Source organism: Siphateles boraxobius, unplaced genomic scaffold, assembly GCF_051911475.1.
Source record: "Siphateles boraxobius isolate OS27281-9 unplaced genomic scaffold, OSU_SipBor_1 35, whole genome shotgun sequence".
NCBI classification, from domain to species: Eukaryota; Metazoa; Chordata; class Actinopteri; order Cypriniformes; family Leuciscidae; genus Siphateles; species Siphateles boraxobius.
The window spans coordinates 6,671,927-6,699,388 of record NW_027508975.1 but is presented as its reverse complement, the minus strand read 5'-3'; the positions used below and the strand labels follow the sequence as shown (position 1 = coordinate 6,699,388).

The following is a 27,462-nucleotide window of genomic DNA, read 5'->3' as shown; positions in this document are numbered from 1 at the left end:
TATTTGAAATATGAGTGCCTAAAGAACTAGTGAAGCACATTTCAATTCCACAAAATCAGTCTGAAGTGAAAACCTAAAAAGAAAAGCAACAGGACCGCAGACACTTAATTCACTACTCAGACCACAGCACGTACCCCAATGTTGAGTTCAACAGTCAGACTCGCAGGTCAAAACTGTTTTTTTTCTAGAAATCATGTATCAATGGTTGTGACAGGCCTCCAGGCTGATGAAATGTAACAAAACTTTAAATTATTAAAAAAGCACACGTATGAAGGCGTACCCCTCAGCTGCAGTCAATATTTTGAACTTGATTATTGTTAAAATTACCAGAAATTATCTATCTTGGGTTGTTGGTTTTGATTGGACTGGCATGTGAACTGAATGTTCAGTGACCTTACCATTGACTTTTCTGTGACTTGTCTGAGTTAAAAGTCTTTTGCGGCACTCTCGTGGCCTCCAGGAGGACTTTAAATGCCTCCTTGAATGAAGGCACTCGATGTCTAATGAGAAAGAAGGGCACAGCCAGTGTGTTTGCACTAAATGAATGTTTCTGGAGGTCTGGGACCAGCTGGAGCTTTTAATGAGCTATGTCTGAGGTGAGCTCCTCAGGGCCTCCCCTAACACACACACACATACACACACACACACATACACACACACACACACACACAAACACACACACACACACACACACACAAACACACACACACACACACACACACACACACACACACACACACACACACACACACACACACACACACACACACACACACACACACACACACACACACACACACACAAGTTTCCTTAAACACTTTAAGGTGGGCTGACAAGCACTTTAAGGTGGGCTGACTTTGGAAAGTTAATTAACATCTGGGCCGGTTGATCCAAATTTTCACCTTCACAACATAATGCGTGTTGTCTGAAGGTTTCTGCTTTAAAGTTCAAGTTTGCTAATAACACACATTCATGTCCCGTTTATGTTTGTTTTAGGTTTTTACATAAACTCCCTGCAACATGAATATTTATATGTTGAATAGTAGCCATTACATCAATAAACATTACATACAATTCTAAGTTGTTATTAGATGTTCACATAAAAGGTTTATGCAAAGTTCTAGAAAGGTTAGTTAATGGTTATAAAAAAATAAAACAAAAATAGCCATTAGTTAAACTTCTATAAGTTCTAAGCAGGTTGTCATGCCAAAAAAAAAAAACACTTGCAAAGTTTTGGAAATGTTAGTTTATGGTAATAAAAATAAAACTTACAATGAAAATTCTGGGATGTGGTCCCAGGGAACTTAAATGTTAGTGAAATGTATCAAGTTTGAAACTCAAACTCATATTCTCCAACATACTAATCATGCTATTATTAGAAGATATCTATTAGCAGGGGCTCAGCTGTGAAACAGTCCAGATGCATTTGAGTTGTAAGGGCAGTACTGCAAAAAGGTATTCATTTCAAGTTCCCCTTGTTCATGCTGAATTCAATCAGATTAGATTCAAGCCAACAGTTCCAAAACCCTGGATTTCTCAATACACATTTCAAGAGTTGCAGATGTAAAGCCTATGGCAGACCATAATGAGGAAATGAAACTTAGGGGAGTTTACTTTGATTTTTGAAAATGGCAGCACTTCATTCCAAAAAGTTACTTTAAGCCACTGGAACTCCAATCAACATTAAACAGCTGCTAAGACTTCAGTTTTCTACAAATGCAACTCATTTGTCATGATGTGGTATATTTCAGATTCTATTAAGGTCTGAAACTTGATTTTATTTCTAAATATCCAATAAAACAACTAAATACAACAGAAACGCAACATATTTTTCATGATATGTGGTGTATTTCAATTTCTATTAAGGTTTAAAGCTTGATTTTATTCCTAAATATTCAATAAAAAAGTCACATTTGTATTTTATAGATCTCGTGTGAGTCCTAGATCCTTTTAAATACTGCAAATAATGAAAAAAAATCCTTTCTGCATATACAGAGAGAGAGAAAACCTCAAGGACACACTATTATTATTGAGCGTTTTATGCTTGTATTTATGTATTTAACGACAAGGATTTATGAATGCTTTTTCTGTGGCGCCATTACCAATTATTCTTATGATTCAGATTTTCCCGAAGCATGCAATTAAAATGTACCGTTTTTGAATTAATGGCCTGGCATTTAGAGTGTTAAATCAATGAAACAAGACAAATAATCATTCTCTACATTAGTTGTGAAAAGGAGCAAGTGATGAAAAAACTGGTTCCGGGGAGCAATAGCTAAATATCAACCCTTTTCACATGAGTAATGGGGCTGATAAGGGAACTTGGTCCATCTGGTGATTCCGACAGTTTCCCAATTCCAGGTCCATTTCCCCTCTTGCCACAAGCTCACACCGATGTGCCAAAAACTGATCGTTAAATAATCAAAAACAAAGGCAACTGGTGCAATTCATCACAAAGCTGTCCAACTAACTTTCTCCCGAAGATTGTCAAGCCTGAGGGGTCCGATGTGGCAAAGGCCATTGGTGGTGTTGGAGAAGGGATATGTAACTCTAATGCAAGACTAATAGTCCACAGCTGGCAGAGCAGCACAATAGAAATTAATCGATATGAAGGAGAAGGGAGCAGGTATAACCAAAGCTTTGTGTGTGTGAGTGTGTTGGTGTAGAGCTACAGTAAGAGAAGCTGTGCTAGCATCCTATAGGACAGTCTGAATGTTTTAAATAATATATTCAATTATTACATCTCAACTAAATAATTTTTTATCCTATTATAAGTAGATACATATGTTTTTTTTTTCTTTTTTCTTTGGTAATACGTTAGTTCATACTGACAAAACACACATGCATTGCATACTGTGAAGTGGGGTCCAAAAGTCTGTGTTTGTTCATTTAAAGATTTAAATATAATATAAAATAAAATAAAAATAACATTTATAATAAAAATCAGTGAACACACACCCCACTGTTCAAAAGTTTGGTGTCGGTAAGATTGTAAGTATATTTTTTTTTTAATCAAATATTTTCAATTACTACACTGTTTTGTTTTATTTCTTTTTTATTGTAATTATTTATTCCTGTGATGACAAAGCTGAAATTTCAGCATAATTACCCAAGTCTTCGGTATCCCATGTTTCTTCATAAACTATTCTAATATGATGACATGGTGCTCAAAAAACAAATACAAATCTTTTAAGACATTCTATAAGTCTTTACTGTCACATGTTATCAATTGAATGCATCCTTGGTGAATAAAATCATTCCTTTCTTTAAATCCCCAACAACCCCCCCCCAGAAAAAAAAACGTACTGACCCCAAACGTTCAAACAGTTATTGCTGTAAGTGTTTTTATATAGTATATCAATAATATTTTTAAAATTATAATAAAATATATATTTTGGAATAAGTTTTGGACCCCATTGTATATTTTCTTAAGGTACCATACCACTGACAGGCTTTAAGTGCATGTAGTTAAGATGCATGGGGTTGGTACCAGAGAACTAAATGGCAGACTCGCACTTCAATTTACGGTCTATGGCAAAGGTGGCAGCATGGTGGACAGCATCTCTCTAGGGATGTGACAGCTGCAGCAGGAATCAAGTCCTGGGGGCTGTCCTAGCCAATCAAAGTCAGAAATTAAGTAAGGCTCAATAAAGTAATTAATCGGAGCCTGGTGAGGATAAATAAGCTGATTACTGGCTGAGCGATACTATCTCTTCCTCCTTAGGAAATCTGTTTTAGAGATCTGTTGTCATCCTCTCCATTTCCTCTCTCATCTCTCGCTTTTTTCCCTCATTGTCCTCTTTCATTGTCAGGTCATTAATCAAGGCTCTTTAACTCTGCAGAGATACACTGAGATTTCAAATAATTCAGCTATTTATTAAACAAATGGCCTTAAATCTGCTGTGATAAATATGTTTTGTGTTAGTATGGCTTGAGACATTGTTAGAGCACATGGATAAGTAAATTTACATTTGTTTATTTAGTACAGAGATTCTAGTTTGTTCTGATATGGTATAGTGGACATTAGGAAATAAGCAATGCTAAATGTAAGTAATAAAATGGATGTTACCATATAATCATGCATGCAGTTTTGATACAAAATAAAATGGCTTACAACCTTTTAAAAGGGAGTAGAAAAAGTGTGTGTGTGACTGTGTGTGTAAATGCAAAATTTCACTTGGTAGCCAAATCAGTTAAGTGCCAACATCAAACTGTGAGAAAATAAAAGTATATACATATATACATACATACATACATACACACACACACACACACACACACACACACACATTTTTTTTTTTATTACTTTTGAACAATAAAATATTTTGGCTTACGTAATATTTGGTGGGGGAAAATAGCAGATGCTTTCAAAAAGAGACATACCTCTACAGATAGGCCGGTCATCACTCCATCCAACGTAACTGTCGGTCACTCGCAGGCAGGTGATGCTTTTAGACCCCTGAAGCTCGTATCCTTCATCACAAGAAAAGTGCACAGTAGAACCACGCCTGCAAGAAGAAACTGATTATTATTTTGCAAGAATAACAACCCACACAAGTATAAATTATGCATTATGGACATTCTGTACAGTCAGACGGCCATTATGGCAAAATAAATCCCAACCGGGTAATCAGGCCCCTGATGTGGACGTTTATTTTGTGATAATGACTGGCCGCCACACATTATCCTACTTATTACACAGCTACTAAGCAAATAAATAAATGGACATGAAATATTGATATGAGTTGAAATTATTGTATTTTGTGAGAAAGAAAGTGAGTGCAGAGTCCTACGAAAGACATAAAACTAGCACATGAGATTGGTGGCCAGGGATTAAGATCAATTATGCAGTTTATCAGTCATTGTACACACATTTTTGGCTGCAGAATGGTAAAAATGATGAATTAGATCAATTCCATTACACATTAAGGCTGTCCGCAACTAGTCGACCAGTAAGGTTTTATAGTCGACTAGCAGTCGTTCATTTAAGCAATTATACATTATACTTATCATATGTTTATGATAATAATTTAATAACTTAAATATATACTGGGGGGCATCAAAAAATGTTTTGAGTTTCAGGGCAGAGAACAAATATTATATCTAACATTGCTACAATTGTTATACATTACAGAAAAATACTATATAATAATAATGAGCTTTTCAAATATAGCGCTAAAGCCCACGCATGAAACTTGCCACAGCGACACTAGCAAAAGTAATGATTACGAACATGATGGAAAAAACAGAAAGGAGACTGTCTGAACATTTTAATAATTTATTAATAAACTAGTCAATGTCGGCGGTAAAGCTGAAGTTGACGATGTTGAGTCTCATCTCCACATGTAGAGGATGTGTGAAATGCACGTTGAGGTGAACATGTCGGTGTACTAATTTAGCTTTAGGAAGAACACTTGGATATGTGCCTTATATTAGCACACATTTATCTAGGTTCAAATGAATGTTAGAGCTAGCAGCCATGTAAAGTGGCTAACGTTAAGCTACTACTTACATAATTTAAATGAAAGGCGAACGTTTGGATTTCCTGCCCCACATAATTACCACATGGACCAGCTGTGTTAAGGACCTGTCCGTCAGACTGCATGACTTCGCCAATTCCTGTGGAGGTTTTTTTCTTTTCTTTTTTTTCTGCGACTAACCGATTAATTAAAATGTGGTCGACTAATCCTCTTCTCGTTGAATAACATTTACTCTACTATTAGGGGGCAACCCTATTACATATATGACCCTAATAAGTCTAACAAGCCTTGTAAGTCTACAACTTAAGGAGAGGAGAACAATATCATTGATCGTTTCCCTGGATTCTTTTCCAACTGTGCAAAGTGCTGATGTCAGATGACTCAAGCTCTTCACAGCAGCTCCCAAACTCTCACATGTGAGCTGTGATGTGCGCATCACTGTGCCTCTTCCATTAACTAGCCGCTGATGAACGGGTTCTCAGGTAGCCGGAGCTAAGAACATTCCAGTAAAAAAGTTTCGATTGTCTTTCACTTCCCCGCTGCGATTGCCCTGAGAGCTAGTGAGTGTAAAACGGATTGTCCCCATTTGTCTGTGTTAGAATCCTCTAGGGCGCTGCCATTCACCCTGCGGGAGGACGCTGACAGCCTAACTTGCACCGCAGGGCTCTCTGTAGCAGCACTGTGCCTGGAAATGACACAACTATAGCTCTGTCCCCACTCAATTAAATAGGTCCGGACCTCTGTCTCATTTTCAATCTCATTGCCTCTCTGTTCTCTTTTTCGATCATAAACGATGGTTCACATTTCACTTCGTTACTACGTCATTCCTATGGATTTCAAGTCCCCTTCATGTCTTAATATATTAAATAAAACAAACTCTTCCAGATGGACATCATATAGCTTGTTTTCAGTCATCAGAAAATCACAATTAAGTCAATAAAGTTTAAATAATTTTACCAATTTGGTTAAGAAAAATGTTGCCATTTTGCCATTTCCCAACATCTCACATATTCCATGTGCTTTTCTTTATCTATAAAATGTTGTCTTGGAAATATTGTTTTAATTTAATCAATGTATATATATATATATATATATTTTCCTCTGTATATTCTCCTAAATATTGATCAGTTAAAAGGGATAGTCCATTCAAAAATGGAAATTCTGTCATCATTTGTTCACCCTCATGTCGTTCCAAACCTGCATGCCTTTCTTTCATCTGTGGAACATAAAAAAAGATATTTTGAAGAATGCTGGTAAGCAAACCGTTTCGGTTCCCATTGACTTCCATTGTAGTTTTTGTCCATACAATGGAAGTGAATGGGAATCGAAGCTGTTTGGTTACCAACATATCTTCTTTAAGTTCCACAGAAGAAAGTCAGTCATACAGGTTCGGAACAGCATGACAGTGAATAATTGATTATCACATTTTCATTTTTGGATGGACTATTTCTTTAAATCTTTTGCAATATCCCTTCAACTAAACCCTAATTGTTAATGACATAATCCTCAAGAAAGTGACAATTTTACTTTACTAGGAAAACAACAGCACAAATATCAGTTGTTAGCAAACGTTTTTTATAAACCATGAATCTGAGATAGATAGATAGATAGATAGATAGATAGATAGATAGATAGATAGATAGATAGATAGATAGATAGATAGATAGATAGATAGATAGATAGATAGATAGATAGATAGATAGATAAAGATAGATACATAAGATAGAAAGAATACAGGTCCTTCTCAAAAAATTAGCATATTGTGATAAAGTTCATTATTTTCCATAATGTAATGATAAAAATTAAACTTTCATATATTTTAGATTCATTGCACACCAACTGAAATATTTCAGGTCTTTTATTGTTTTAATACTGATGATTTTGGCATACAGCTCATGAAAACCCAAAATTCCTATCTCAAAAAATTAGCATATCATGAAAAGGGTCTCTAAACGAGCTATTGACCTAATCATATGAATCAACTAATTAACTCTAAACACCTGCAAAAGATTCCTGAGGCTTTTAAAAACTCCCAGCCTGTTTCATTACTCAAAACCGCAATCATGGGTAAGACTGCCGACCTGACTGCTGTCCAGAAGGCCATCATTTACACCTTCAAGCAAGAGGGTAAGACACAGAAAGAAATTTCTGAACAAATAGGCTGTTCCCAGAGTGCTGTATCAAGGCACCTCAGTGGGAAGTCTGTGGGAAGGAAATAGTGTGGCAAAAAACGCTGCACAACGAGAAGAGGTGAGGTGCCAGGTCGTGCTGAAAAATGAAATCTTCATCTCCATAAAGCTTTTCAGCAGATGGAAGCATGAGGTGCTCCAAAATCTCCTGATAGCTAGCTGCATTGGCCCTGCCCTTGATAAAACACAGTGGACCAACACCAGCAGCTGACATGGCACACCAGACCATCACTGACTGTGGGTACTTGACACTGGACTTCAGGCATTTTGGCATTTCCTTCTCCCCAGTCTTCCTCCAGACTCTGGCACCTTGATTTCCGAATGACATGCAAAATTTGCTTTCATCCGAAAAAAGTACTTTGGACCACTGAGCAACAGTCCAGTGGTGCTTCTCTGTAGCCCAGGTCAGGTGCTTCTGCCGCTGTTTCTGGTTCAAAAGTGGCTTGACCTGGGGAATGCGGCACCTGTAGCCCATTTCCTGCACATGCCTGTGCACGGTGGCTCTGGATGTTTCTACTCCAGACTCAGTCCACTGCTTCCGCAGGTCCCCCAAGGTCTGGAATCGGTCCTTCTCCACAATCTTCCTCAGGGTCCGGTCACCTATTCTCGTTGTGCAGCATTTTTTGCCACACTTTTTCCTTCCCACAGACTTCCCACTGAGGTGCCTTGATACAGCACTCTGGGAACATCCTATTTGTTCAGAAATTTCTTTCTGTGTCTGTGGAATTTTGGGTTTTCATGAGCTGTATGCCAAAATCATCAGTATTAAAACAATAAAATACCTGAAAAATTTCAGTTGGTGTGCAATGAATCTAAAATATATGAAAGTTACATTTTTATCATTACATTATGGAAAATAATGAACTTTATCACAATATGCTAATTTTTTGAGAAGGACCTGTAGATATATAGATAGATATTACCTTTTATATAAATACAACTTGGCCATATTAATGTTTTAATCTCTCTCTCTCTCTCTCTCTCTCTCTCTCTCTCTCTCTCTCTCTCTCTCTCTCTCTCTCTCTCTCTCTCTCTCTCTCTCTCTCTCTCTCTCTCTCTCTCTCTCTCTCCCTCTCCCTCTCCCTCTCCCTCTCTCTCCCTCTCTCTCTCTCTCTCTCTCTCTGACCTTTGGGAACCCACAACCCATGTTGATGCTGATCAAATATCCTCCCTGAGCTCCGAGAATTAAAAGGCCAATGAGAAATTAAACAGGCGCCCACCTCCTGCATCTCTTGCTATTCATCATCCTGGCATTACAAACACTAAATTAACTGCACACCTCTTTCCTTTCTCCTCTGTCCTCTCAGTGGACTATTTTAATAAGTAATCCATAAACTCATTTCTCACCTGAAATCAGAGCCTTTTCTTTTGCCCCTCTCTGGGATTCCTGGATCTGGGCACATGTTGTGTCCTTGAGCCACCCCCATCTGAGATACTGCAAAATACAAAAAAGGTGGGAAAAAGTTGGTTAAATAGTAGGGAAGGTATAAGGTATAATGTTCCCCTCCACCACCTTTCATTTCTTTATGACCATGTATGTCATCAAATATCAACACATGCATAGAATGATTTTGCTTCTTTTAATAATTTTTACTCATCATTTGTGAGTTTCTTTTTTTAGTACAGTGAAGTAGTGATTGAATTTTATAGGGAAAGGTTCAAGTTAAACTCTTTGCCCCCAGTGTTGCTGGTATTTTTAATATTTAATTTTATTATAATTCAGTCATGGAGTTATTCTATGAATTAGATGCATATTTCAAACATATGTATTGTTCATCATAACCCAATTGAGGACAACTGAGTAGAATTATTCAATCTGCATTCATAGTTTATTGGTTTTCTAACATCCCTTCAATTTAAAATATAGCCCAATGCATAACTCATATAATTATTAAGTGTAATTCAGATTTTAAGAGATTTGAACGTAAGTTGATTTATCATTATTTAACTAATCTTAACATATCCATACATTTACATAAAATATTTTATAGTTGTGACATTGTTTTAAACATTTTACAAGTAATACAAATATTAAAATATTATCAACCAGGCCTCACCCCCTTTATTTTGCATATGCCTGGGTGGGAATTATTTAAATGAGGACTACTTTGAAGTCTACGTTCCCGAAAGAAAACTCAAGACTACAATGTAGGCATTTCAGGGAGTTCATAAACAGTGCGCACTGAGAGAATGAGAGAGTTATAGAGTGGACTTTGTAACTTTGCGGACCTTTTTCATGCTCAAACTGCAACATTAACATATAAAAAAGCATAATAGGTCTTCTTTAAAAAATATTTTTTTTTTTTTTTTTAAACTCTTCTTGAAGAGGCTTCTTGAACCAGGTAGTGGGTCATCCAACCCCAGTAGCAGAGCAAAATGCCCCTCTTTCACAGTTTTCAATGTTGTGCAATAATAACTAAATTAGCACATTCTTCCATCTATGACTCTTTATAATATACTGAAAGAAGCATCATCATCCTGTACTTGCTTTATTTAAACGCACACTTTTCATAGGGGTCACTTTCTCCCATCTTACCCTACTTTTGTCGGAACAGAGATAAAAGAACATAAATAATGGCCAAATTGTATTTAAAATGTAAGGTGCTCAACATTAATATCTGGTTTACTAAACTGTTGCATAAAAGCGGTATCACACTTGCAATTGTGCAGTTGGTCTGAAGATCATCGTGAATGTACCTTGTAAAGAGAGCAAGGCCATCTGTAAATGTATTCTACTGTCTACACAGCCTGCTCAAGAGGTTTATTGAATGAACAAAAGAATCAATCAGTCCTCCCAAGAATGCCAAGATATTTTCAGACATCATTATGTGAGTACAAAATTTTCCTTGGCATCAAACAAGCTGAAGTCATCCAGCCCTACAGGAAGTGGAAATGACACGCGAGGTCAAAGAGGTTGGGCAGTAGCCTCGGCTTCTGCAATAGGTGGCTATGAGGCTGGAGAAGAAAGTGGAGGGAAAACCTGAAGTGACACATGTTGATTGGCCGAGGTGCGCCTGGGTGCCGGCCCTCATGCATATTGATGTGGGACAAAAGGCCAAGCTTGTCAGCGCTGCCGTTGAGACACTGCCGGCCACGGTGACGGTATTGAGATCCCAGATGACACCCTCAATGAGCAGGCTGACATTTTCTCACAATGATGCAGAGGTAATAGAAATGTAAATAAAGATGGCATAACAGAAGAAAGCAGGTTGAAGAAGTGAAAGTAGGCTTTCCCTCCCTTCTGGTCTTAGGGAGAAAAATATCTCCATTTGTTTCCAATTGACATAGCGTAGAATAAAGATGACGTTAATGTTCAAGGTTGTGTGCTCTTACAATTTGGTTGGTTTAAACCCTTAAAATTAATATGGAAACATTTAGAAAGCTTTGGCTTTAAATGATTATATATTGTAAGGTTTCAGAATTCAGATTTGTGAATGTTTCCTTTCCATTCACTCATGCTTCATATAAACAACATACAGTAAATAGGACACATTCCTGAATCAACATTCTTATTAAATATATAATTCTATATTTTTGAAAGTCTCTCATGCTCAACAAGGCTGCATTTTTATCACAAATACAATATAAAAATACTATTCTGTATAATATTCTGAAATATTATTACAGTTTAAAATTAAGTAATTTACTCATGTGATAGCTAGTCTTCAGTGTCACATGATGTGTGGCACACAATTATTCTAACATGTTTATTTGGTGCATTGGAGCATTTATTTCAAACAGAAATAGAAATAGAATATTTACTGTCACTTTTGATCAATTTAATATGTATATACTTTAAGATGAATGTTCTACATAGTTACAATTAAATACAATTATTCATAAATTGAGATTTGCCAAGATTTGCAACGTCAAGGTCATAGGTTCAAAATGCAAGTCGCTTTGGATAAAAGCATCAGCCAAGTGCATGAATGTAAACGCAATATTGATTTAGGAAAACGTCCTTCTTGTACATGAAGAGGTTGGCTTACAAACTGATATCTTGCTGTGGTTGTCTTTACTTGGCAGCATCTTCACCCCTCTGGACTTCAGCTCTGTCATCTTCTTCACTGAAAGTCAAAAGCATTATAACATGCTTATTTGAGAGCAGGAAGGATAAGGAAAAGATGAAAAAACTATAATCAGAGGCCAGATGCTTGCTAGGCATTACAAATCATGAACCGCGTTGTAATTACAATTACAGTCTTTCAAATAAGCTGTCATACTTCTGCAAAAAAGCCTATTGTGTGTGAACAAAGCTCAGCATGTTTGTTGAAAAAGCGACAAAATAAATGCCAGCATGCATTCATACGCACAGACACATGCAGGCATTGTTTTCTGTTGTATTGTTTTAAAGATTCAGGACTTAAATGCTCGATAGAAAATCAGCATTTGGGTAAGCATTTTGTAATGGAGAAGGTCATCAGCTATCAGCAATCAGCTGTTTTAGCAAAATCGAATAGCAAAAAGATCAATTAAAATAGAGCATATTGATTCAATTACATTTGCAACTACCCTAAAGGGGAAGTGTCTCATTTCAGTATATAATGTTATTTTTTTATTTTTTTTGCCAATGGAATAGCAAAAATAAATAGTTTTTCCTGCTTACAAGTTCGTGGGTCATATTCGATCTATGCCACATGGGAGGAAAAAATGTGAAATTGGGTCACTTGAACCATGTAATGTGAATGCAGCCTTAGTGCCCCTTTATGTCAAAACTAGGCTAAGTTATAATTTATGCAGAGCTGATGCATCCAGCACCAGATCTGCAGAATATACACATTGTGCTGTACAACGTAAAACAGATAAACTCACAAAAAAGTAAAACTGTCTTACATTTTTAAATCAAAGTAATGCAACCTGTAAAAAAAAAATCTCATAAAATATATAAATCTTAAAAAATCTCTCTCTCTCTCTCTCTCTCTCTCTCTGCGTGATTTTTTTTCCCAAACCACTTCAGCGGAAATCCCGCCCTGCAGCCGATTTCATTGGTTTAGGTTACAGTGACGGGTAGGTTTAGGGATCAGTGTTTGGTGTAGGCAATCAGTACAGTGATTGACATGACCAATGAAAACTTTAGAATCGGCTGCAGGGCGGGATTTCCGCTGAAGTGGTTTGGGAAAAAAAATCACGCTCTCTCTCTCTCTCTCTCTCTCTCTCTCTCTCTCTCTCTCTCTCTCTCTCTCTCTATATATATATATATATATATATATATATATATATAAACCTGTCTCTCCATACCTAATCTTTGATGGAGTTTGAAAATTATTGTGATGAAGCTAATTACAGTGTCTTCTCATTGGATGTTACTCATTGCAGAGCGTTTCAAAGGTTGGAGAGAGGAAGGGAGGCAAAATAAAAGGAGAAAGGTCAGTGGAAAATCTAATTAAGAGCTTAACTCCCTTTCTCTCTTCCTGATACTCAAAGTATTTATTTATCAAACTCCAGTCCTGTAATCCCATCCCATCACTCTGATCTGCTTATGGAGGAGGTGAAATTCCTGCGGATTCCGTCTTTGGTTCCCGTAGCTGAGCTGACTAATCCCGTTCCTCTGCTCATCTCCTTTGAGTAGTGACCTTTGAACTTGACAGTGTGATGAGAGTGCGCCAGTAGCACAGCTGCTGTGTGTGTATCTCTGTGTGTGTGTGTCTATGTGTCAGGTGTTTGGGGTATTCATGACCTTTAACTGACTTAACACTTAACCAAGATGATTCAAATAATTTGACTTTAATTCTAACTGCAGACAGGGGAAAACTCTGCAGGGCACATGACGACTACAGATAGCAAGCAGTTACAGTGAATCTCTACACCTTTTTAGGTTTTTTGCACCAGTTGGGGGAGGTGTGTGTGGGGGTTGGGGGGTTGGGGGGGATGTTGAAATGGATTGTAATGGATGAAATGGATGGTAAAATATATTAACACAACTCATGCTCTAATGTAAATTATTTTTGATATTAGATAAAGTACACTAGCTTTTTATCAGCAAGAATGCATTAAATTTATAATATATCAAAATATTTGTATTTCAAATAAATGCTGTTCTTTTGAACATTCATTAAATAATCCTGGATTTTTTTTTTTAATAAAAAAATGTTTTCAAAATTGATAATAATAAGAAATGTTTCTTGAGCAGCAAATCAGCATATAAGATTGATTTATGAAGGATCATTTGACACTGAAGACTGGAGTAATTCTGCTTTACCATTACAGGAATAAATTACATTTTTTAATTTTCTTGTATTTTTGAGCAAATAAATGCAGCCTTGGTGAGCATAAGAGACATCTTTCAAACAAATTAAAACCTCTTATTTTCGCTTCAAGTCTCATTAAACTAAATGAAAAGTGTATATACCGGCCCCACATATTCAGTTTTTAAGCTTTTAAAAAAGGTCTTGACAGAACAAGGCTGAAAGAACTATTGGTAACAAAAAAAGGTATTATGTTTTATAATTATATAATATTACATAAATGAATGTGTACATTAATTCAGAACTCTATTAATCTGAAATTAAAATGAGGGAACACAAGCTTGTGAAGGGAAGAATGAGTAGAACATGTTGTGATAACAGCCCTGCATATATCTACTCTGTCTCTCCTCTTTTAGTTTGTTTCTCTCTTTTTCCAGATGTTTTTGACAGCTAGGACCCCTGAGCTGTTTCTCTGTCTTGTTAGATAGACTTACACCAGTAAAGGAACCAGTCCCACGACAACCCATCCCTTACCTTGATACTGAGCACTGAAGCCTCTCAGTTTGTGGTTTCCATCGGATGTGAAGTGGAGTCTCAGCCAGTTCTTGCTGCTGATGATGGGAGATGGCAGGTTTGGACCAGTAAACCTGTAATATGAAGAGAAGACGGGATTTATCGAGTGTAGTAAACTTTCTACTTACTTTCTCTGTGAAACACTGACACATTTTAGCTTTAATTTTAAATTGTAGAGGTTTCTCTTTCCCAAGCAATTACAAAGAAGTGAGACTTTCAAGCTTCAACAAAGATGCAGAAGCACCATAAAACTGTACCGAGTGACTCATGTGCTATGTTCCAAGTATGATGAACAGACCAAGCTGTAGGTCCTTTTCTGAAGCTCGAAAGCTTTAGGCTCCATTCATTATATTCCCATCTAGTGACCATCACAGTGTTCAGAACTTCTCCTTTTGTGCTTTTCATATCAAAAGAGAAGTCATATGGATTTGAAATCAAAAGAGGGAGTAAATGAGGACAGAATTTCATTCCTCAGTGAACAATTGATTTAACCAAAAGAAGAAAATTTCAAGTACAAGCATCTTCACAACCAATCTGATAAAAAAGTATTATATAATATAATTGAGTTTATAATATATATATATATATATATATATATATATATATATATATATATATATATATATATATATATATATATAATATATATATATATATATATTTTTTTTTTATTGTTAGCCCAATAACAACCTGCCTGCCCTAAGCTTAGATGTATCAGTGCTCAGGTCTTGGGACTGTCAGAATTAGTGTTAATTACTCAGATAACACAGGCACAGTCGGACCGCTTCTTTATTATAGTGAGCGTTAATCGCATAAGCTGAGGAGGAAACAGAAAGTTGTCTGACAAAGAAACGTAAGCTCATCCTTGTAGTATTTACCAAATGTCAGATTTGCCACAACAAGCCCTACAATAAAGAAAGACAGACCTAGAGAGAAAGAGGGAAAGAAAGACGAGTGAGGAGGGATGAATAGTTTACAAGAGCTTAGTCCACGTTTCCTATTTATTGCACATCTGATGCAATGAAGTATTTTTAACTTCTTCTCCTGCTCAGACCGACCAAGGCCACCAGCACTGAGGGAATGGGATAAAAATGGGTCTGAGTCACTAACACTATAAATCTTTTTGCAAACGAAATCATTAACATTTAAATGACTGCTTGCAATATGTGCGTCTGTTGCTTATGTCGTAATGGCTAAGTCACTTCTCATTCTGTGGAGGAGCCTTTGACAAGTGATTTTCTTCGCGTTTAATATCTTTTTCTTGCAAACCATCAAAGACACAAAACAATTATCTGGTATTCGTTGGCAAGGAAAACGAGACCCAAAGAGAAACACGCAGATCGTGATTAGACGTAAAACAGTTTTCATTAAATTATCTACATTAACTAATAGACATCATGGATCAATGTCATAGAAACATAAGCTTGAAAAGTCATTTTGTGATGGTTACATATGTGGCACATTACAGTCACTTAATGTGTCACTTGGGTTCCTTTCCATTAACAACTTGTTAGTAAAGCTAACTGGAATTCCTGGAGTCGCCACTGCTCGGAGTAACCCATGCATTGCAGTTCAGAGAGCTCTCATTGTTAAAAAAAGTTCAAAAGACCTATCATTTGTCAGCATTCATAACATAGTGAATGTTAACATAGGTAAATAAAGTGACGTCAGGCACGCCAGTGGGGATCAGTTGCGCCAACAGGTTAACGTACATACAAAGAGATAGTTTGCTAAACATTCAGTCACATTCATTCATATTAAAAAGATTAAAATTCTGAACATAGGGCTCCAGAGTCCAGACTGCGACCTTTTTTCCACCAGTGAGACAAAATTTAGTTAGAGGTTACACTGATGCCACCACCACGTTGCCCAACTGATAAAAGCAGCCATTTCTGTTGAATAGAAAGAGGAAAGAAACCTCGCTACTCATTTGAACTGAGTAGCAAGTTCAGACCTTTTATCAGCTCGGAGAAATAATAGATAGCACAGCCCAAGCTCAGGACAGGTGTACTCGCATGCCGATCGGTGATCACACGACACCATTACTACGCAGTGCTGGGAGACCCAGTGAGAACGTGTTTGGATTCACCGCTGCATTAATAACATCACAGCGAGATCTAGTGAGAAGCATTCATCGCAGAATTCAGATAAACCATATCAGATGAAACAGCCCTGACGTGGAAACGAGTTATAGTTAAGCTATAGAAGACTTTTTAATCCACAAATCACCAACAGTCACCATGGATTTAATGTAGCAAATCTAACGGTTTAAAGATGTAGAACAACTAAAACTGTGTGGCAAACAAACACTTTAAAAAAAAAAAAGACATGAAATGAAAGACATGAAATTGCAACTACAACCAGAAGTTGGTGCCAGAGAAGCAATTGATGACTTATTAGCCCTTTCCAGTCCATAATATATGGAACAAAGTAGAAAACAAAAACTTTTGTTCAAATTGTGACTGAATTACACAGAAAGCAAGTAAAGTGCCCACCTTTTATAATCAACGAAGCTGTTGGTCAGATCTGTATGATACTATAGTAGAAGAACAATGGTACATTTAATATGAGTAGAATATTTACATTGTCCTTATAAAAAAATGTTTTGTGCACGTTACTGTTGTTAATAAAAGTTAAATTTCCAATAAACAAACATGTAATACTAATAGTAACTGCACATGTTAATGCAAAACAATAGTACTTTTATGATTTCATTTAACTTTATGATTCAAATCCAGCCAGTACTACCAAAATCAGGTGCTGATGTCACCATCTGTAGAATTTAATGGCGCTGGTGCTACAGCTCTCAAAGGATAGTCTGGAGTCCTGGTACACAGTATCCTGCAATATTTAAATGAGGTTTTAACTTTGCAGTTTGCTGACTGATTCATATTTTATCATTCTAGTAATTCCACCCTAAACCACTTTATTTACCCACAATAGCAAAGAGGCTGAAAGCCGAAAGAGCTTTTTCAATCACTGATGAGCCAAATTGAGCCACATTGTGTTTCTTTTCAAGCACATCTCACAAAATGCCATCCTTCTGACAGCCCAAGTATGTACTTTGCCTGTTTTTCATTCTCCCGCACAACAATAATAGTGGTCAAGGAAACACAGTGAGTCTAATCGGAGTGAATGAGTTGTCTCACAGTGTTGTACCGAGAGTATATTCCCTCGAATGTCAGGGATGTGGACCTGTTGTAGTGTCAAAGCTTGAAGCCCAAGGGTGTAATCATAGAGAATGTGTGTACCACAGCGCTACTGATGCACCGGTGCCTGTCATAATGCTGTGACGCTAAGACAGCAGGGAATCACATAGTCCTATTTTAACACACATTAGCGCAGTTGGGGCTCATTAACTGAAACAGGCCCAGTGCTCTCATGGGACGCAGGAACAAGACTGACAGAACATCTCCGTTAGGCATCTTGGGGATTGGCGAAATCGCTCTCGTAGGCCTGTTCAGCTCAACTGTGATGAAACTTCAAGAGCAGGACATGGTATCATTACTATTCTTGAATAGCCAACATGATTCAATTATACATAATGTGTGTGGAATGAACGAACGAGGGAAGTTTTTGGGAAGTTTGAACAAGGCATTAATTATCTTTTATTTATATTATATTAATTTAGTGAGTTAAAGTTCCAAAGAAAAATTAACACACCCCTTTTATGAAGACCTAAAGTCATACAAAATCTACCAATAATAATAATAAACATCTAAACCACAACATATGCTGGTGAATGGAGTACCCCAATTCCTGACTAAACTTTGTGTCCCTAAAACAGTTCATGGTTAACCCGTGACACCCCATGTAATGGTAGAACCATCTTCACAGTAACTGATGGGTTTGGAGATGGTGAGAACAAGATTAATGCCTTCCACAGAATCAATCACCAACAGGTCCGCCTTTACTGAAATTAGTTTTCATCCTCTCAAGCACATTATTTATTTATTTATTACTATCCCCACATTCTCTAGCCCCTTTTCCCTTTGAGGCCTGCCAGAATAATGGAAGTGGCGTTGGATTCTGACTACTTGTCACCTGACATTAGACTTGATTTACGATGGCAACCAACGGACATATTAAGTAAGTCTTGGAGCAGATAGCATCTTTTATTGCTCTATTGCCAGTTTTAGTTCTCGCACTGGAACAGATGGAAAGACATGGGTCACATCGAGCTTCTGTTTTCACACATTGGGATGGATTCACATCTTTAAATTATTTATCTAGAATTCATTACTTTTCTCATTTTCTCTCTTCACTTTCTGAGAGCAAGATCTTAAGATATTTCCCACAACAAAAATAATTGTAAGAGTTTTTTGTCGCTTTCGCTGTATGAAACTATGATTTGTAAGACAGCTGTAAAAGCTTTGTTCAAATATTGATTCTTCATTAACATCTTTTAAAATGAGTCAGTCGACTGATCCTTATCCGAGGGTTTTCTCTACCACAGCAAAAGGATCTTTTTTAATAATTATGTCCAATTAAACCGCCGAGAAAAAAACATGTAAAAATGTTTAAACCTTGCCAGATTATACTAATACAAACACAATTCTCACTAAGTAAAGCTCTACCGCAGATGTCGAGAAAAAGATTGCAAGTGTGCTGTGAAAAACAATTCTTATTATGAAATATTGCAGCAATGTGCCAAGTGCTGACATCTAAAAATCACAACAAACAACTAACCGATCCTTGTAAGTAAATGCACAAACTCATCTTGACATAGTTAAGTGTGATGAAATCAACCACACCATTGGAAATAATGAAATAATAATAGGCCAAATGTGACGAATACATACATATATATTTGCAGTTCAGAATTGGTTCAACTTAAAATACTAGTTTTGTCAAATAAAAGCTACATTAAGATGCATTACATTTGCAAAATTAAGTTTTCTGTTTGTTTGTTAGTAAGGGAGGAAGGAATTTAAACTTAGCATTATTGTTGTTTTTATTTTTTATCTAAGATTAAATTTTGTACTGTAAAAGACGTTGGCTTCGGTTCCCTTTCAGTCGATAACGTCAGACGTAGTCTTCGAGTACTATTGAACGAGCCAATGTAATTGGCGTGCGTGATTCGCATCACACACTCCGTCCCCGCGGCGCGGGTATAAATACGGAAGTGGATGCACGCACTAGTTGCCTTTCGCTTCGGAGCCGATCGTTTGATGTCTCTGAGAGTGCTGTTGTCTACAACGAGCGAGTGTGTCGGTGTTCTTCAGGAAGACTCTCCCAGTGCTGGTGTTCTACAGCGCGAGTGCAGCGGTGATCGCAAGCTTTGAGCTCTCAACTGCTGTTTTAACAGCAACAAATTTCTAAATGTTTGTGTGGGTTGATGGCTGGTTACAGGGCAGAAAAGTGAGTGCTTCACTGTTTCAGTTCTCTGTTCAGTGTTGCCGTGGTCATTCCCCTGTGTGCTCCGGCACTGGTGACGGTCCTATTTTCTGAAAGAGCAACACGGGTGCGTTTGCGTCTTTTTCAAGATGTCATTCCGCCCGTGCGTTTCTGGGTGCGGTCGTTCCCTGTCTCTCTCTGATGGTCACAACTGTTGTGTCACATGTTTGGGCTTACAGCACGCTGAGACAGCTTTTGTGGACAGCTCATGTTTTCACTGTGGGAACATGACTGTCGCAGTGTTGAGGGCGAGACTCGCCTTCGTTAAACGCGGAGAGCGAGTCCCCATTACCATGCCCCACCCTGCAGGGGTGCTGTGTGGGATGGGTGACCGGAGGATATTGTTGGATGTCCCGCCCGGTAACCATTCCCTGTGGGATCCTCACTCCCCCCTTCCACTGCAACCACTGGAGCCTCCTGTGTTGTCTGCTGGTCCATCTGTAATGGGTGGGCCAGCGGTTTCACTCGGGGCTCCCCTGGAGGACAGGACATCGATTGCAGCATCGGAGGGTGAGCTGACTTCTAGAGATGATGACTCGGCTGCATTGTCTCCCTCCGGGATTTCAATGTTGCCCGAGCCGATCCAGAATTGTCAGCTATGCTGAAACGGGCCGCCGAGGCTGCCGGGCTCGAGTGGAACCTCCACCGTGTCCCGTTCAGTCTCGGTTGGAATCTGGAGTTTGGTGTCTTGGGGGGAGCCGCGCTGGTTCTCAGCTTGCCGCCCCAGTGCCTTTCTTTCCCGAAATGCATGGAGACCTTATCAGGTGGTGAACAGCATCTTTCTCTGCCAGAAACTGCCTGAATAGCTTTTCCCCCTCATTACCCTTGATGGAGGAACGGTGAAGGGTTGCGAAGGGTCCCTCCATTGGAGCGGTCTGTCGACACAGGTGCACCTGTGTCCGGCGGCCGCTGCCTTTTGGGGGCATCCTCGTCTCCCCCTTAAGGCCTGTGAGTTTCGTCCGTTCCAACGGGCAGAGCTTACAAAGCCTGTGGGCAAGCCGCTTCCTCTTGCATGCCATGGCGTTGCTGCAGGCTAGGGCACCCATGGCATGCACGAGGGTAATCCAGACCGTGCGCTCATAGGTGAGCACCGCACTGCATCCGACCTCACCCTCCGGGGCATGAGTGTCGTAGCGTGCGTGATCGGTCTGGCGATGTCCAACGTGGTGGTCCAGTAGCCCCTTCGTTGGCTCAGCCTGGTTGGTATGGCGGATGCGGACAAGGTTCGGTTCCTGGTCTCCCCAATTTCCCAGGTTGGGCTGGTCGGCGACGCAGTGGAGAACTGCATCCAACAGTTCTCTGCCGCTCAAGCGCAGACGGAGGTCATCCGGCACATCCTGCTCCGTTGGCCAGCTGCTGCCACCACCCGCCGCCGGTGGCAGCTCCTCCGCCTGATCGTCGCCGTGGGCGTTCCCCGACCGCCGCTCCTGCTGGGCCTCCGCAGCAGCCTCCAACCAGGCCTCAGCATGGAGCCGGCCGCAGTAGAGACGCCCAGCCCGCTCCAGGCGCTGCTAAGCCAGGTGGCAAGCGACAGCGAAAGCATTCCGGAGCGGGCCGCCCAGGAATGGATGAGATGCTCTTGGAGTGGCATGATCGGTGAGGGCCGGGTGGAGCCTTTTGTTTGTGTGTGTGTCTGTTCCGGCGCTGGCTCCATAAAAAAAAAAAAAGAAAAGCGGAGCAAGCGGTACCCACACTTCAAAGAGAGAGCAATTTCATCTGTTCCTGGGTCCCAAGAGGGCCAGTCTGGCGGGTGTGACCCTGTATAGCCTTACACCCCTCAGCTCCCCCTTGGTCGCCAGCAGGCAGCTTGGTGCGTTCGAGGACCCGGTCATCCGCCTTCTCACGCGCCCCCTGCCGCTAGTGGAGACAGGTAAGTGTTGCACAGCACACTAACACCACTCTCTCTACTTTGCTGCCCCACCTCAGGCACATCATCACATTAGGTGTTGAGCAGACGTGCTCCTGAAAATTCAGTGATATTCATCACACCGAGTGTTGAGCAGTGCTCCTGACTTGTGCGTGCTTATCTTATCCTGCTGGCGAAGGATTTGATATAGCCGCTCCTCCAGCCAGTACGAAGGCCAGTTGTAAACTTGTTCTTCGTGCTACTAGGTGGTGGGTCGTGACCATCTTGGCCCAAGATCGGTCTGCAGCTCCGACCTGAAAGACATGTGCTTCAGATCTCTACCTTCTGCACCGCAGGCCATCCTGTGTGTTGCGTGTAAGGGTGGAGTATCAGTACAGTGTCCTTCCCCTCGAGTGCTCCAGAGCCCGTTGGGTCTTCAGGTCAACTGGAAGAGAGTAATCTGGCCCACGGGCTGAGTATCTCTTTTTCAGTTTTGGAGATGGACTCGGTCTAACACGTCTCTCCAATGAGAATGTGTTCAGCTGGTGTTTGAAGTGAGAAAGGGTCCCACTGAAAGAACTGTCAGAGGCTCCTGGGGTATATGGTAGTTGCAGCCTTTGGCTTCCTCCATATGTGACCGCTTCAGCGCTAGCTTCATGATCGAGTCCTGAGGTGATCGTGGCAGAGCAGCTCAGCCTGTGTTGCAGTTCATCCCGGTCTGCTGCCAAACCCTCTGCAACAGAGGGACCATGTACAAAGGGCGTGTTTTAACGGGGGCCGGGGCGACCCTCGACTACACGGGCATTCGTGCCTTGAGTTGTTAGACATTGCGACCGTTGCACAAGCTTCCCTTGCATGTCATAACTCACCCGTCACCTCCTCCTTGGAGTCAGAAGCTTCTGAGGACGCTTTGTTCCACTCTTCCCGCTCTACTCAATCGTGCCGCCATCGAGCCTCACGACAGTTGTAGCCAGGGCAAGTGGAGACTCCATCCCCTGGGTCTAGCTGGGTCATGACCATTCCGGGGCCGCTCAGTTGCCCCTCCGGTTTCGTCTTCCTGCCAGTGTTTGTATAAACCGAGCGGACTACACTTGGACAAACACTGGCTCTCAGCTGCCCCAGGGGCCCACAGAAATGCGTTTAACCCCAGTGAGCCTTCTAAGAGCGACTGCGACTCATTGTCGCCTTGCGCCTGCTCAAGTCAGTGAATTCATCACACTTCATGTTGAGCAGAAAGCTCCTGAAACTCAGTGAAGTTCATCACACTCAGATGTTGAGCAGCAATGCTCCTGTAGCTCAGTGAGTTCATCACACTCAGGTGTTGAGCAAAAATGCTCCTGTAGCTCAGTGAATTCATCACACGCAGTGCTGAGCAGAAATGCTCCTGTTGCTCAGTGAAGTTCTTCGCACTCAAGTTTTGAGCAGAAATGCTCCTGAAGCTCAGTGAGTTCATCACACTCAGGTGTTGAGCAGGAATGCTCCTGAAGATCAGTGAACTTATCACACTCAAGTGCTGAGCTGAAAATGCTCCTGAAGCCCAGTGATCTTTACATGTTGTGTTGAGCAATGCTCCTGTCTTTTTGCGCCGGTCGCTTGCACCTACGTGCCAAGTCAGGAGAGGAACAGGTCTTCATAGTTGCCCCTTATTGGCCCAACTAGACCTGGTGCCAATCGACAGCCTTCCTGACTTCCCCTGAAAACTCTTTCAGGGACGGGGCACGATGGCACACACGTTCTTCCCGCGAAGATTCCGGGCGGTCTTACATCTGAACGCGGAGGTTCAGGTGGCTATCACAGGCATGTGATAGTTACCATCACTTCTGCGAGCACCCCCTAGAAATGGGTAGCGTGCTTACGCCTTTAGAAGTGGAACCTAGTCGTTGAGTGCGTCTTCTCTCCAGAGGAGATCCTGAAAGCTTTTCGATCACTTCAGTGCTCTCTTTCCTGCAAAATGGGTTGGAGTAGGCTGTTTTCCTTCACCCTCAAAATGATGTTGCCTCGGTGTTTAAACGACGCTCATCGTGTTGCAGAAGTGTGCAGAAGCACGTTCTGATCGTCAGGTTCCTGAGGAGCAAGGTCTTGTAAATCCCTGCGTCCCTCTTTATCCTCTTGGGCCTTGTCCCTGGTGCGATGCACTGCAGAGACCGCCCCTGAGCCACTGCAGGCAGTGAGTTAAAAATTCTGTTATATCAGTTCTCCTGCTCGCGTGGTCTCTACTAGAGGGTAGGGACTTGCTCGCTTTCGGTCAACGTATTGTGCCTGGAGTCTGGGCCGGCTAACTCTCACAAGCTGAGACCCCGGCTCGGATTGTGCCCAAGGTTCCTACCTCTCCCGTAATAGGAGCAGGTGGTGAGCCTGCAAGCGCTGCCCTGGAGGAGGCAGATCCAGCCCTGGCTTCTCTGTCCGTTCGCTTGGACGTGTACAGAACGCAAGCCATAGACCTCAGACCAGCTCTACAAATATCTGTTGGAATTCAGCGGAGAGGGAAGGCTGTTTTCATGCAAAGTCGCACTAGTGCTTACCTTCATTTCGGTAAAAATCCGAGATGCAACATGTCCACTTAGGTGTTGAGCTCCTCTATGATGAGTGTAAAGTGCTCCGCCTGGGCGTTGATGATATGCTTTGCTAAACAGATTCTAGAGTTGGGGGCTGGACGACACCTAGTTGAACCGCTGCTTCCCATGGGCTCCCTTCTCATGAAGCCAGTTTCACCGTGAGCCCGGTTCAAGTGTCGGCTTGCTGCGCCATTCCCCTCCTATTGACTGGATACGTGCGCCTTTCTACTCCAGTTGAGTTCCCTTAAAATTGAACCCTGTTGAGTTCCTCCACACCCCTTCGACGTCGGATGTGCGGAACGTCTGGTGTTAGGCCTACCACTCGTAAGCAGTCTGGAACCTGTGTTAGGCTGGGTCCATATGTTGCGGTCCCTACGGCGACCCCATATGTGTATTCTTCCACGATACAGCTCCCTGCGGTGAGCCCATGTCTTCCCTCGGCAGAGTCTCTCTGCCGTCACTGTCCGGTGTGTCTCCCCCCGTCTTAGGCTGGAGCCAGTTCATATGTGTATTTTCCACGTTACCTCCCTCTGGGTTGGATATGGCTTCCGTAACGTCCCTTCCTTCCAATGTACGGGGAACGCTTTCCCAGTGGTCCTGTAGGAACAGCAGTGACTTCCCTGGCCTAAGCCCTGTCCTTCCCCGCCTTAAATTTGCGGGGGCATCAGGAGGCTTTGGTTTAGGCACTGGAAGGTGGCAGCGTTAGTGGCGTTTTCAAAGGTTATCCCCATTCAGTCGACCGTCGACTACGTCTGACGTTATCGACTGAATGGGAACGTCCTGGTTGACGAGAGACCCACCGTTCCCTGAAGGAGGGAACGGAGGACGTAGTCCCCTTGCCAGTACCGCTGGACCACTGCTGACCCCGGGTTACTCTCGGCTCCTCAGCGAAAAGCAACTCGTGCGTGCATCCACTTCCGTATTTATACCCGCGCCGGGGGGGCGGAGTGTGTGATGCGAATCACGCACGCCAATTACATTGGCTCGTTCAATAGTACTCGAAGAGGATAGGCTCTCTAGCGAGATCACCATTCAGTCGACCGTCGACTACGTCCTCCGTTCCCTCCTTCAGGGAACGGTGGGTTGCATACGCAACCAGGACGTTCTTTGCCCTCTGTGAATCATTTTAATCTCCTTCACAAAGTTATTTTACAATGGAGTCCAATTAAAGAATCTGAAGACATGTGTGTATATATATATATATATATATATATATATATATATATATATACACACATACAAACACACACACACGTATAGAAAAGGGGTGCGGATCATTCTGCTCTTTTGAGAAAATAGCTTTTACGGATAAAGCTTTTACGGATCTATGCACTTAGTTGGTAGAACACAGTGATTTTTATCTTTTTTGATCTCAGATTATTCCATCAAAGAATTATTTAAACACAAATAGTATAAGTATGAGGTACGCATACTAATGAAGTCTTTCATACTCATTAAAATACTTTTTTTTTTTTTTACAATGTCATAAGACCACTTTATTAACATGTAAGCATTCACCATCAATAAATCATTAAAGATTTTGATTGACAGTGGACATTTCTTGAAAATGAGGCACATGGTGACCTTTATCCCATTTCCAATTCATAATCACATCGATTTAATGGCCTTGCATTAGCGTGCCTGACTAGAGCTGAAAAACTCCAAGACAGACCTGGAAATCTCCCAGATCAATATGATGGATGAACTATATAGTTACCAGACAGGAAATACTATAGCAGTAACTTGAAAGTGCACTCATGTACATGAGTTTAAAGCCAGACCTGCACAATGAGATTATGTGTATAAGCGTTTACCAGACATACTTAACCCTGTAAGGCCCACTGTTGGAATATTACAACATCAGTTTTAGCTCTACTAAAATAAACCTGCAAAAAAATTTTTTTTTTCTTTTTTCTTTTCTCTAAGACCACATTTACTCAACTAAAAGGTCATATTGTTCAGCCTTGCAATGCTAATTGATGGAAGATTTTATGAATATGACCTGGCCATGAACTCACACAACCTGCGAACTTGACTTGATGCACATCATCATGTTTTATAGGACTGGATAAATCAACATTCAAGTAAGTAATTTGAAATCATCAAAATGATGAACATATGTTTCAAGTGATTAGTAATATATCTAGATCCTGCAGATATTAAGGTACAGTTGAATGCTTTATTCATATTAGATTTTGAGCTTACAATGTCAGTGTTGTAATTTTGCAATACTGGGTGAAAGGGGTAGCAAAATGTGCCTGTGTGCAACTAGCACATTACGAATGATCTATTTTGATAATTTACGTTACAACTTTGAGTTTTAATCAACATTTTATTATTATTAAATGATAAGTTCAATTTGAATTAAGGAATACATTATTTTTTTGAGAATTTGAAAGTATTGTGTAGCAATATATGCATCTTATTATTTATCACATACATTTAACTGGTCCTGTTTTCTTTTCTGGGCTTTGTCTGTTTGGCCAAATATCTGCTTGCTGCATGAGGAACAGGTGATAATGTTCTGGAATGTGGGGGGTATACATGCTATTAGCACGATAAGTAAAGGACACAATAAACTAGCCAGACAGTATTGTGTGAATTATGTGGAATGTGTGAATTCTTTAAAATGTGTAAGTATTATTGGGATATGGAAACTATCCAGTATTTTTTTTAATTCAGAATGCCACCAGCCAGGGAAATCGTATTATCTACAAAGTGTATGATGTCAGTGATGCCGTACAAAATAAAAACAGTGATGAAGAAGAATGTGAAGATGCCTGTGAACTGGAAAAGGAAAATAAACAACCCAGTGACCGCCCATCTGATGATTATGTGGACATCACACCAACAAAATCAAGTCATGAAAAAGGATTTTAGCAGTCCTAACACTTATTTTTCAGGTCAAGATATCACCAATGATGCTGTCTCCCTTCATACAGCCCTGGATTATTTCTGAAAATTTGTGTCAGAAGATATGAACAAAATAGAGGATGCTGCAGACAAAGGCTACAAAGGTGACAAAGGTGGTAAAGGCTACACCAACATACTTTGCAGCAAGTGAAATGTCCGCCTCTGTTTCTCGGAGGACAAGAACTGCCTAAGGGACTATCATAATTGAATATGGCTATGAACAGCTTAATCATATAAATGCCAAAGTTTTCATTTAGTTCATCAGGTTTTGTAAATACAATCTGAACATATTTTTTTAAATAAATTATTATCCATAAAAATATG

At 40.4% G+C, this 27,462-nt stretch overlaps 1 protein-coding gene across 2 annotated transcripts in view; it reads right to left on the bottom strand.

The window, feature by feature from the left end:
- csmd2 (CUB and Sushi multiple domains 2) overlaps nt 1-27,462 on the bottom strand; it is a 364,863-nt gene that overhangs the window by 164,684 nt on the left and 172,717 nt on the right. For both annotated transcript variants that reach the window (XM_077196124.1, XM_077196123.1), the window contains 4 exons: nt 14,389-14,501; nt 11,659-11,736; nt 9,017-9,104; nt 4,384-4,508 (listed from right to left, as the gene is read on the bottom strand). In XM_077196124.1, the coding sequence (XP_077052239.1) occupies nt 4,384-4,508; nt 9,017-9,104; nt 11,659-11,736; nt 14,389-14,501 (404 nt within the window). The remainder of the gene's footprint in view (nt 1-4,383; nt 4,509-9,016; nt 9,105-11,658; nt 11,737-14,388; nt 14,502-27,462) is intronic.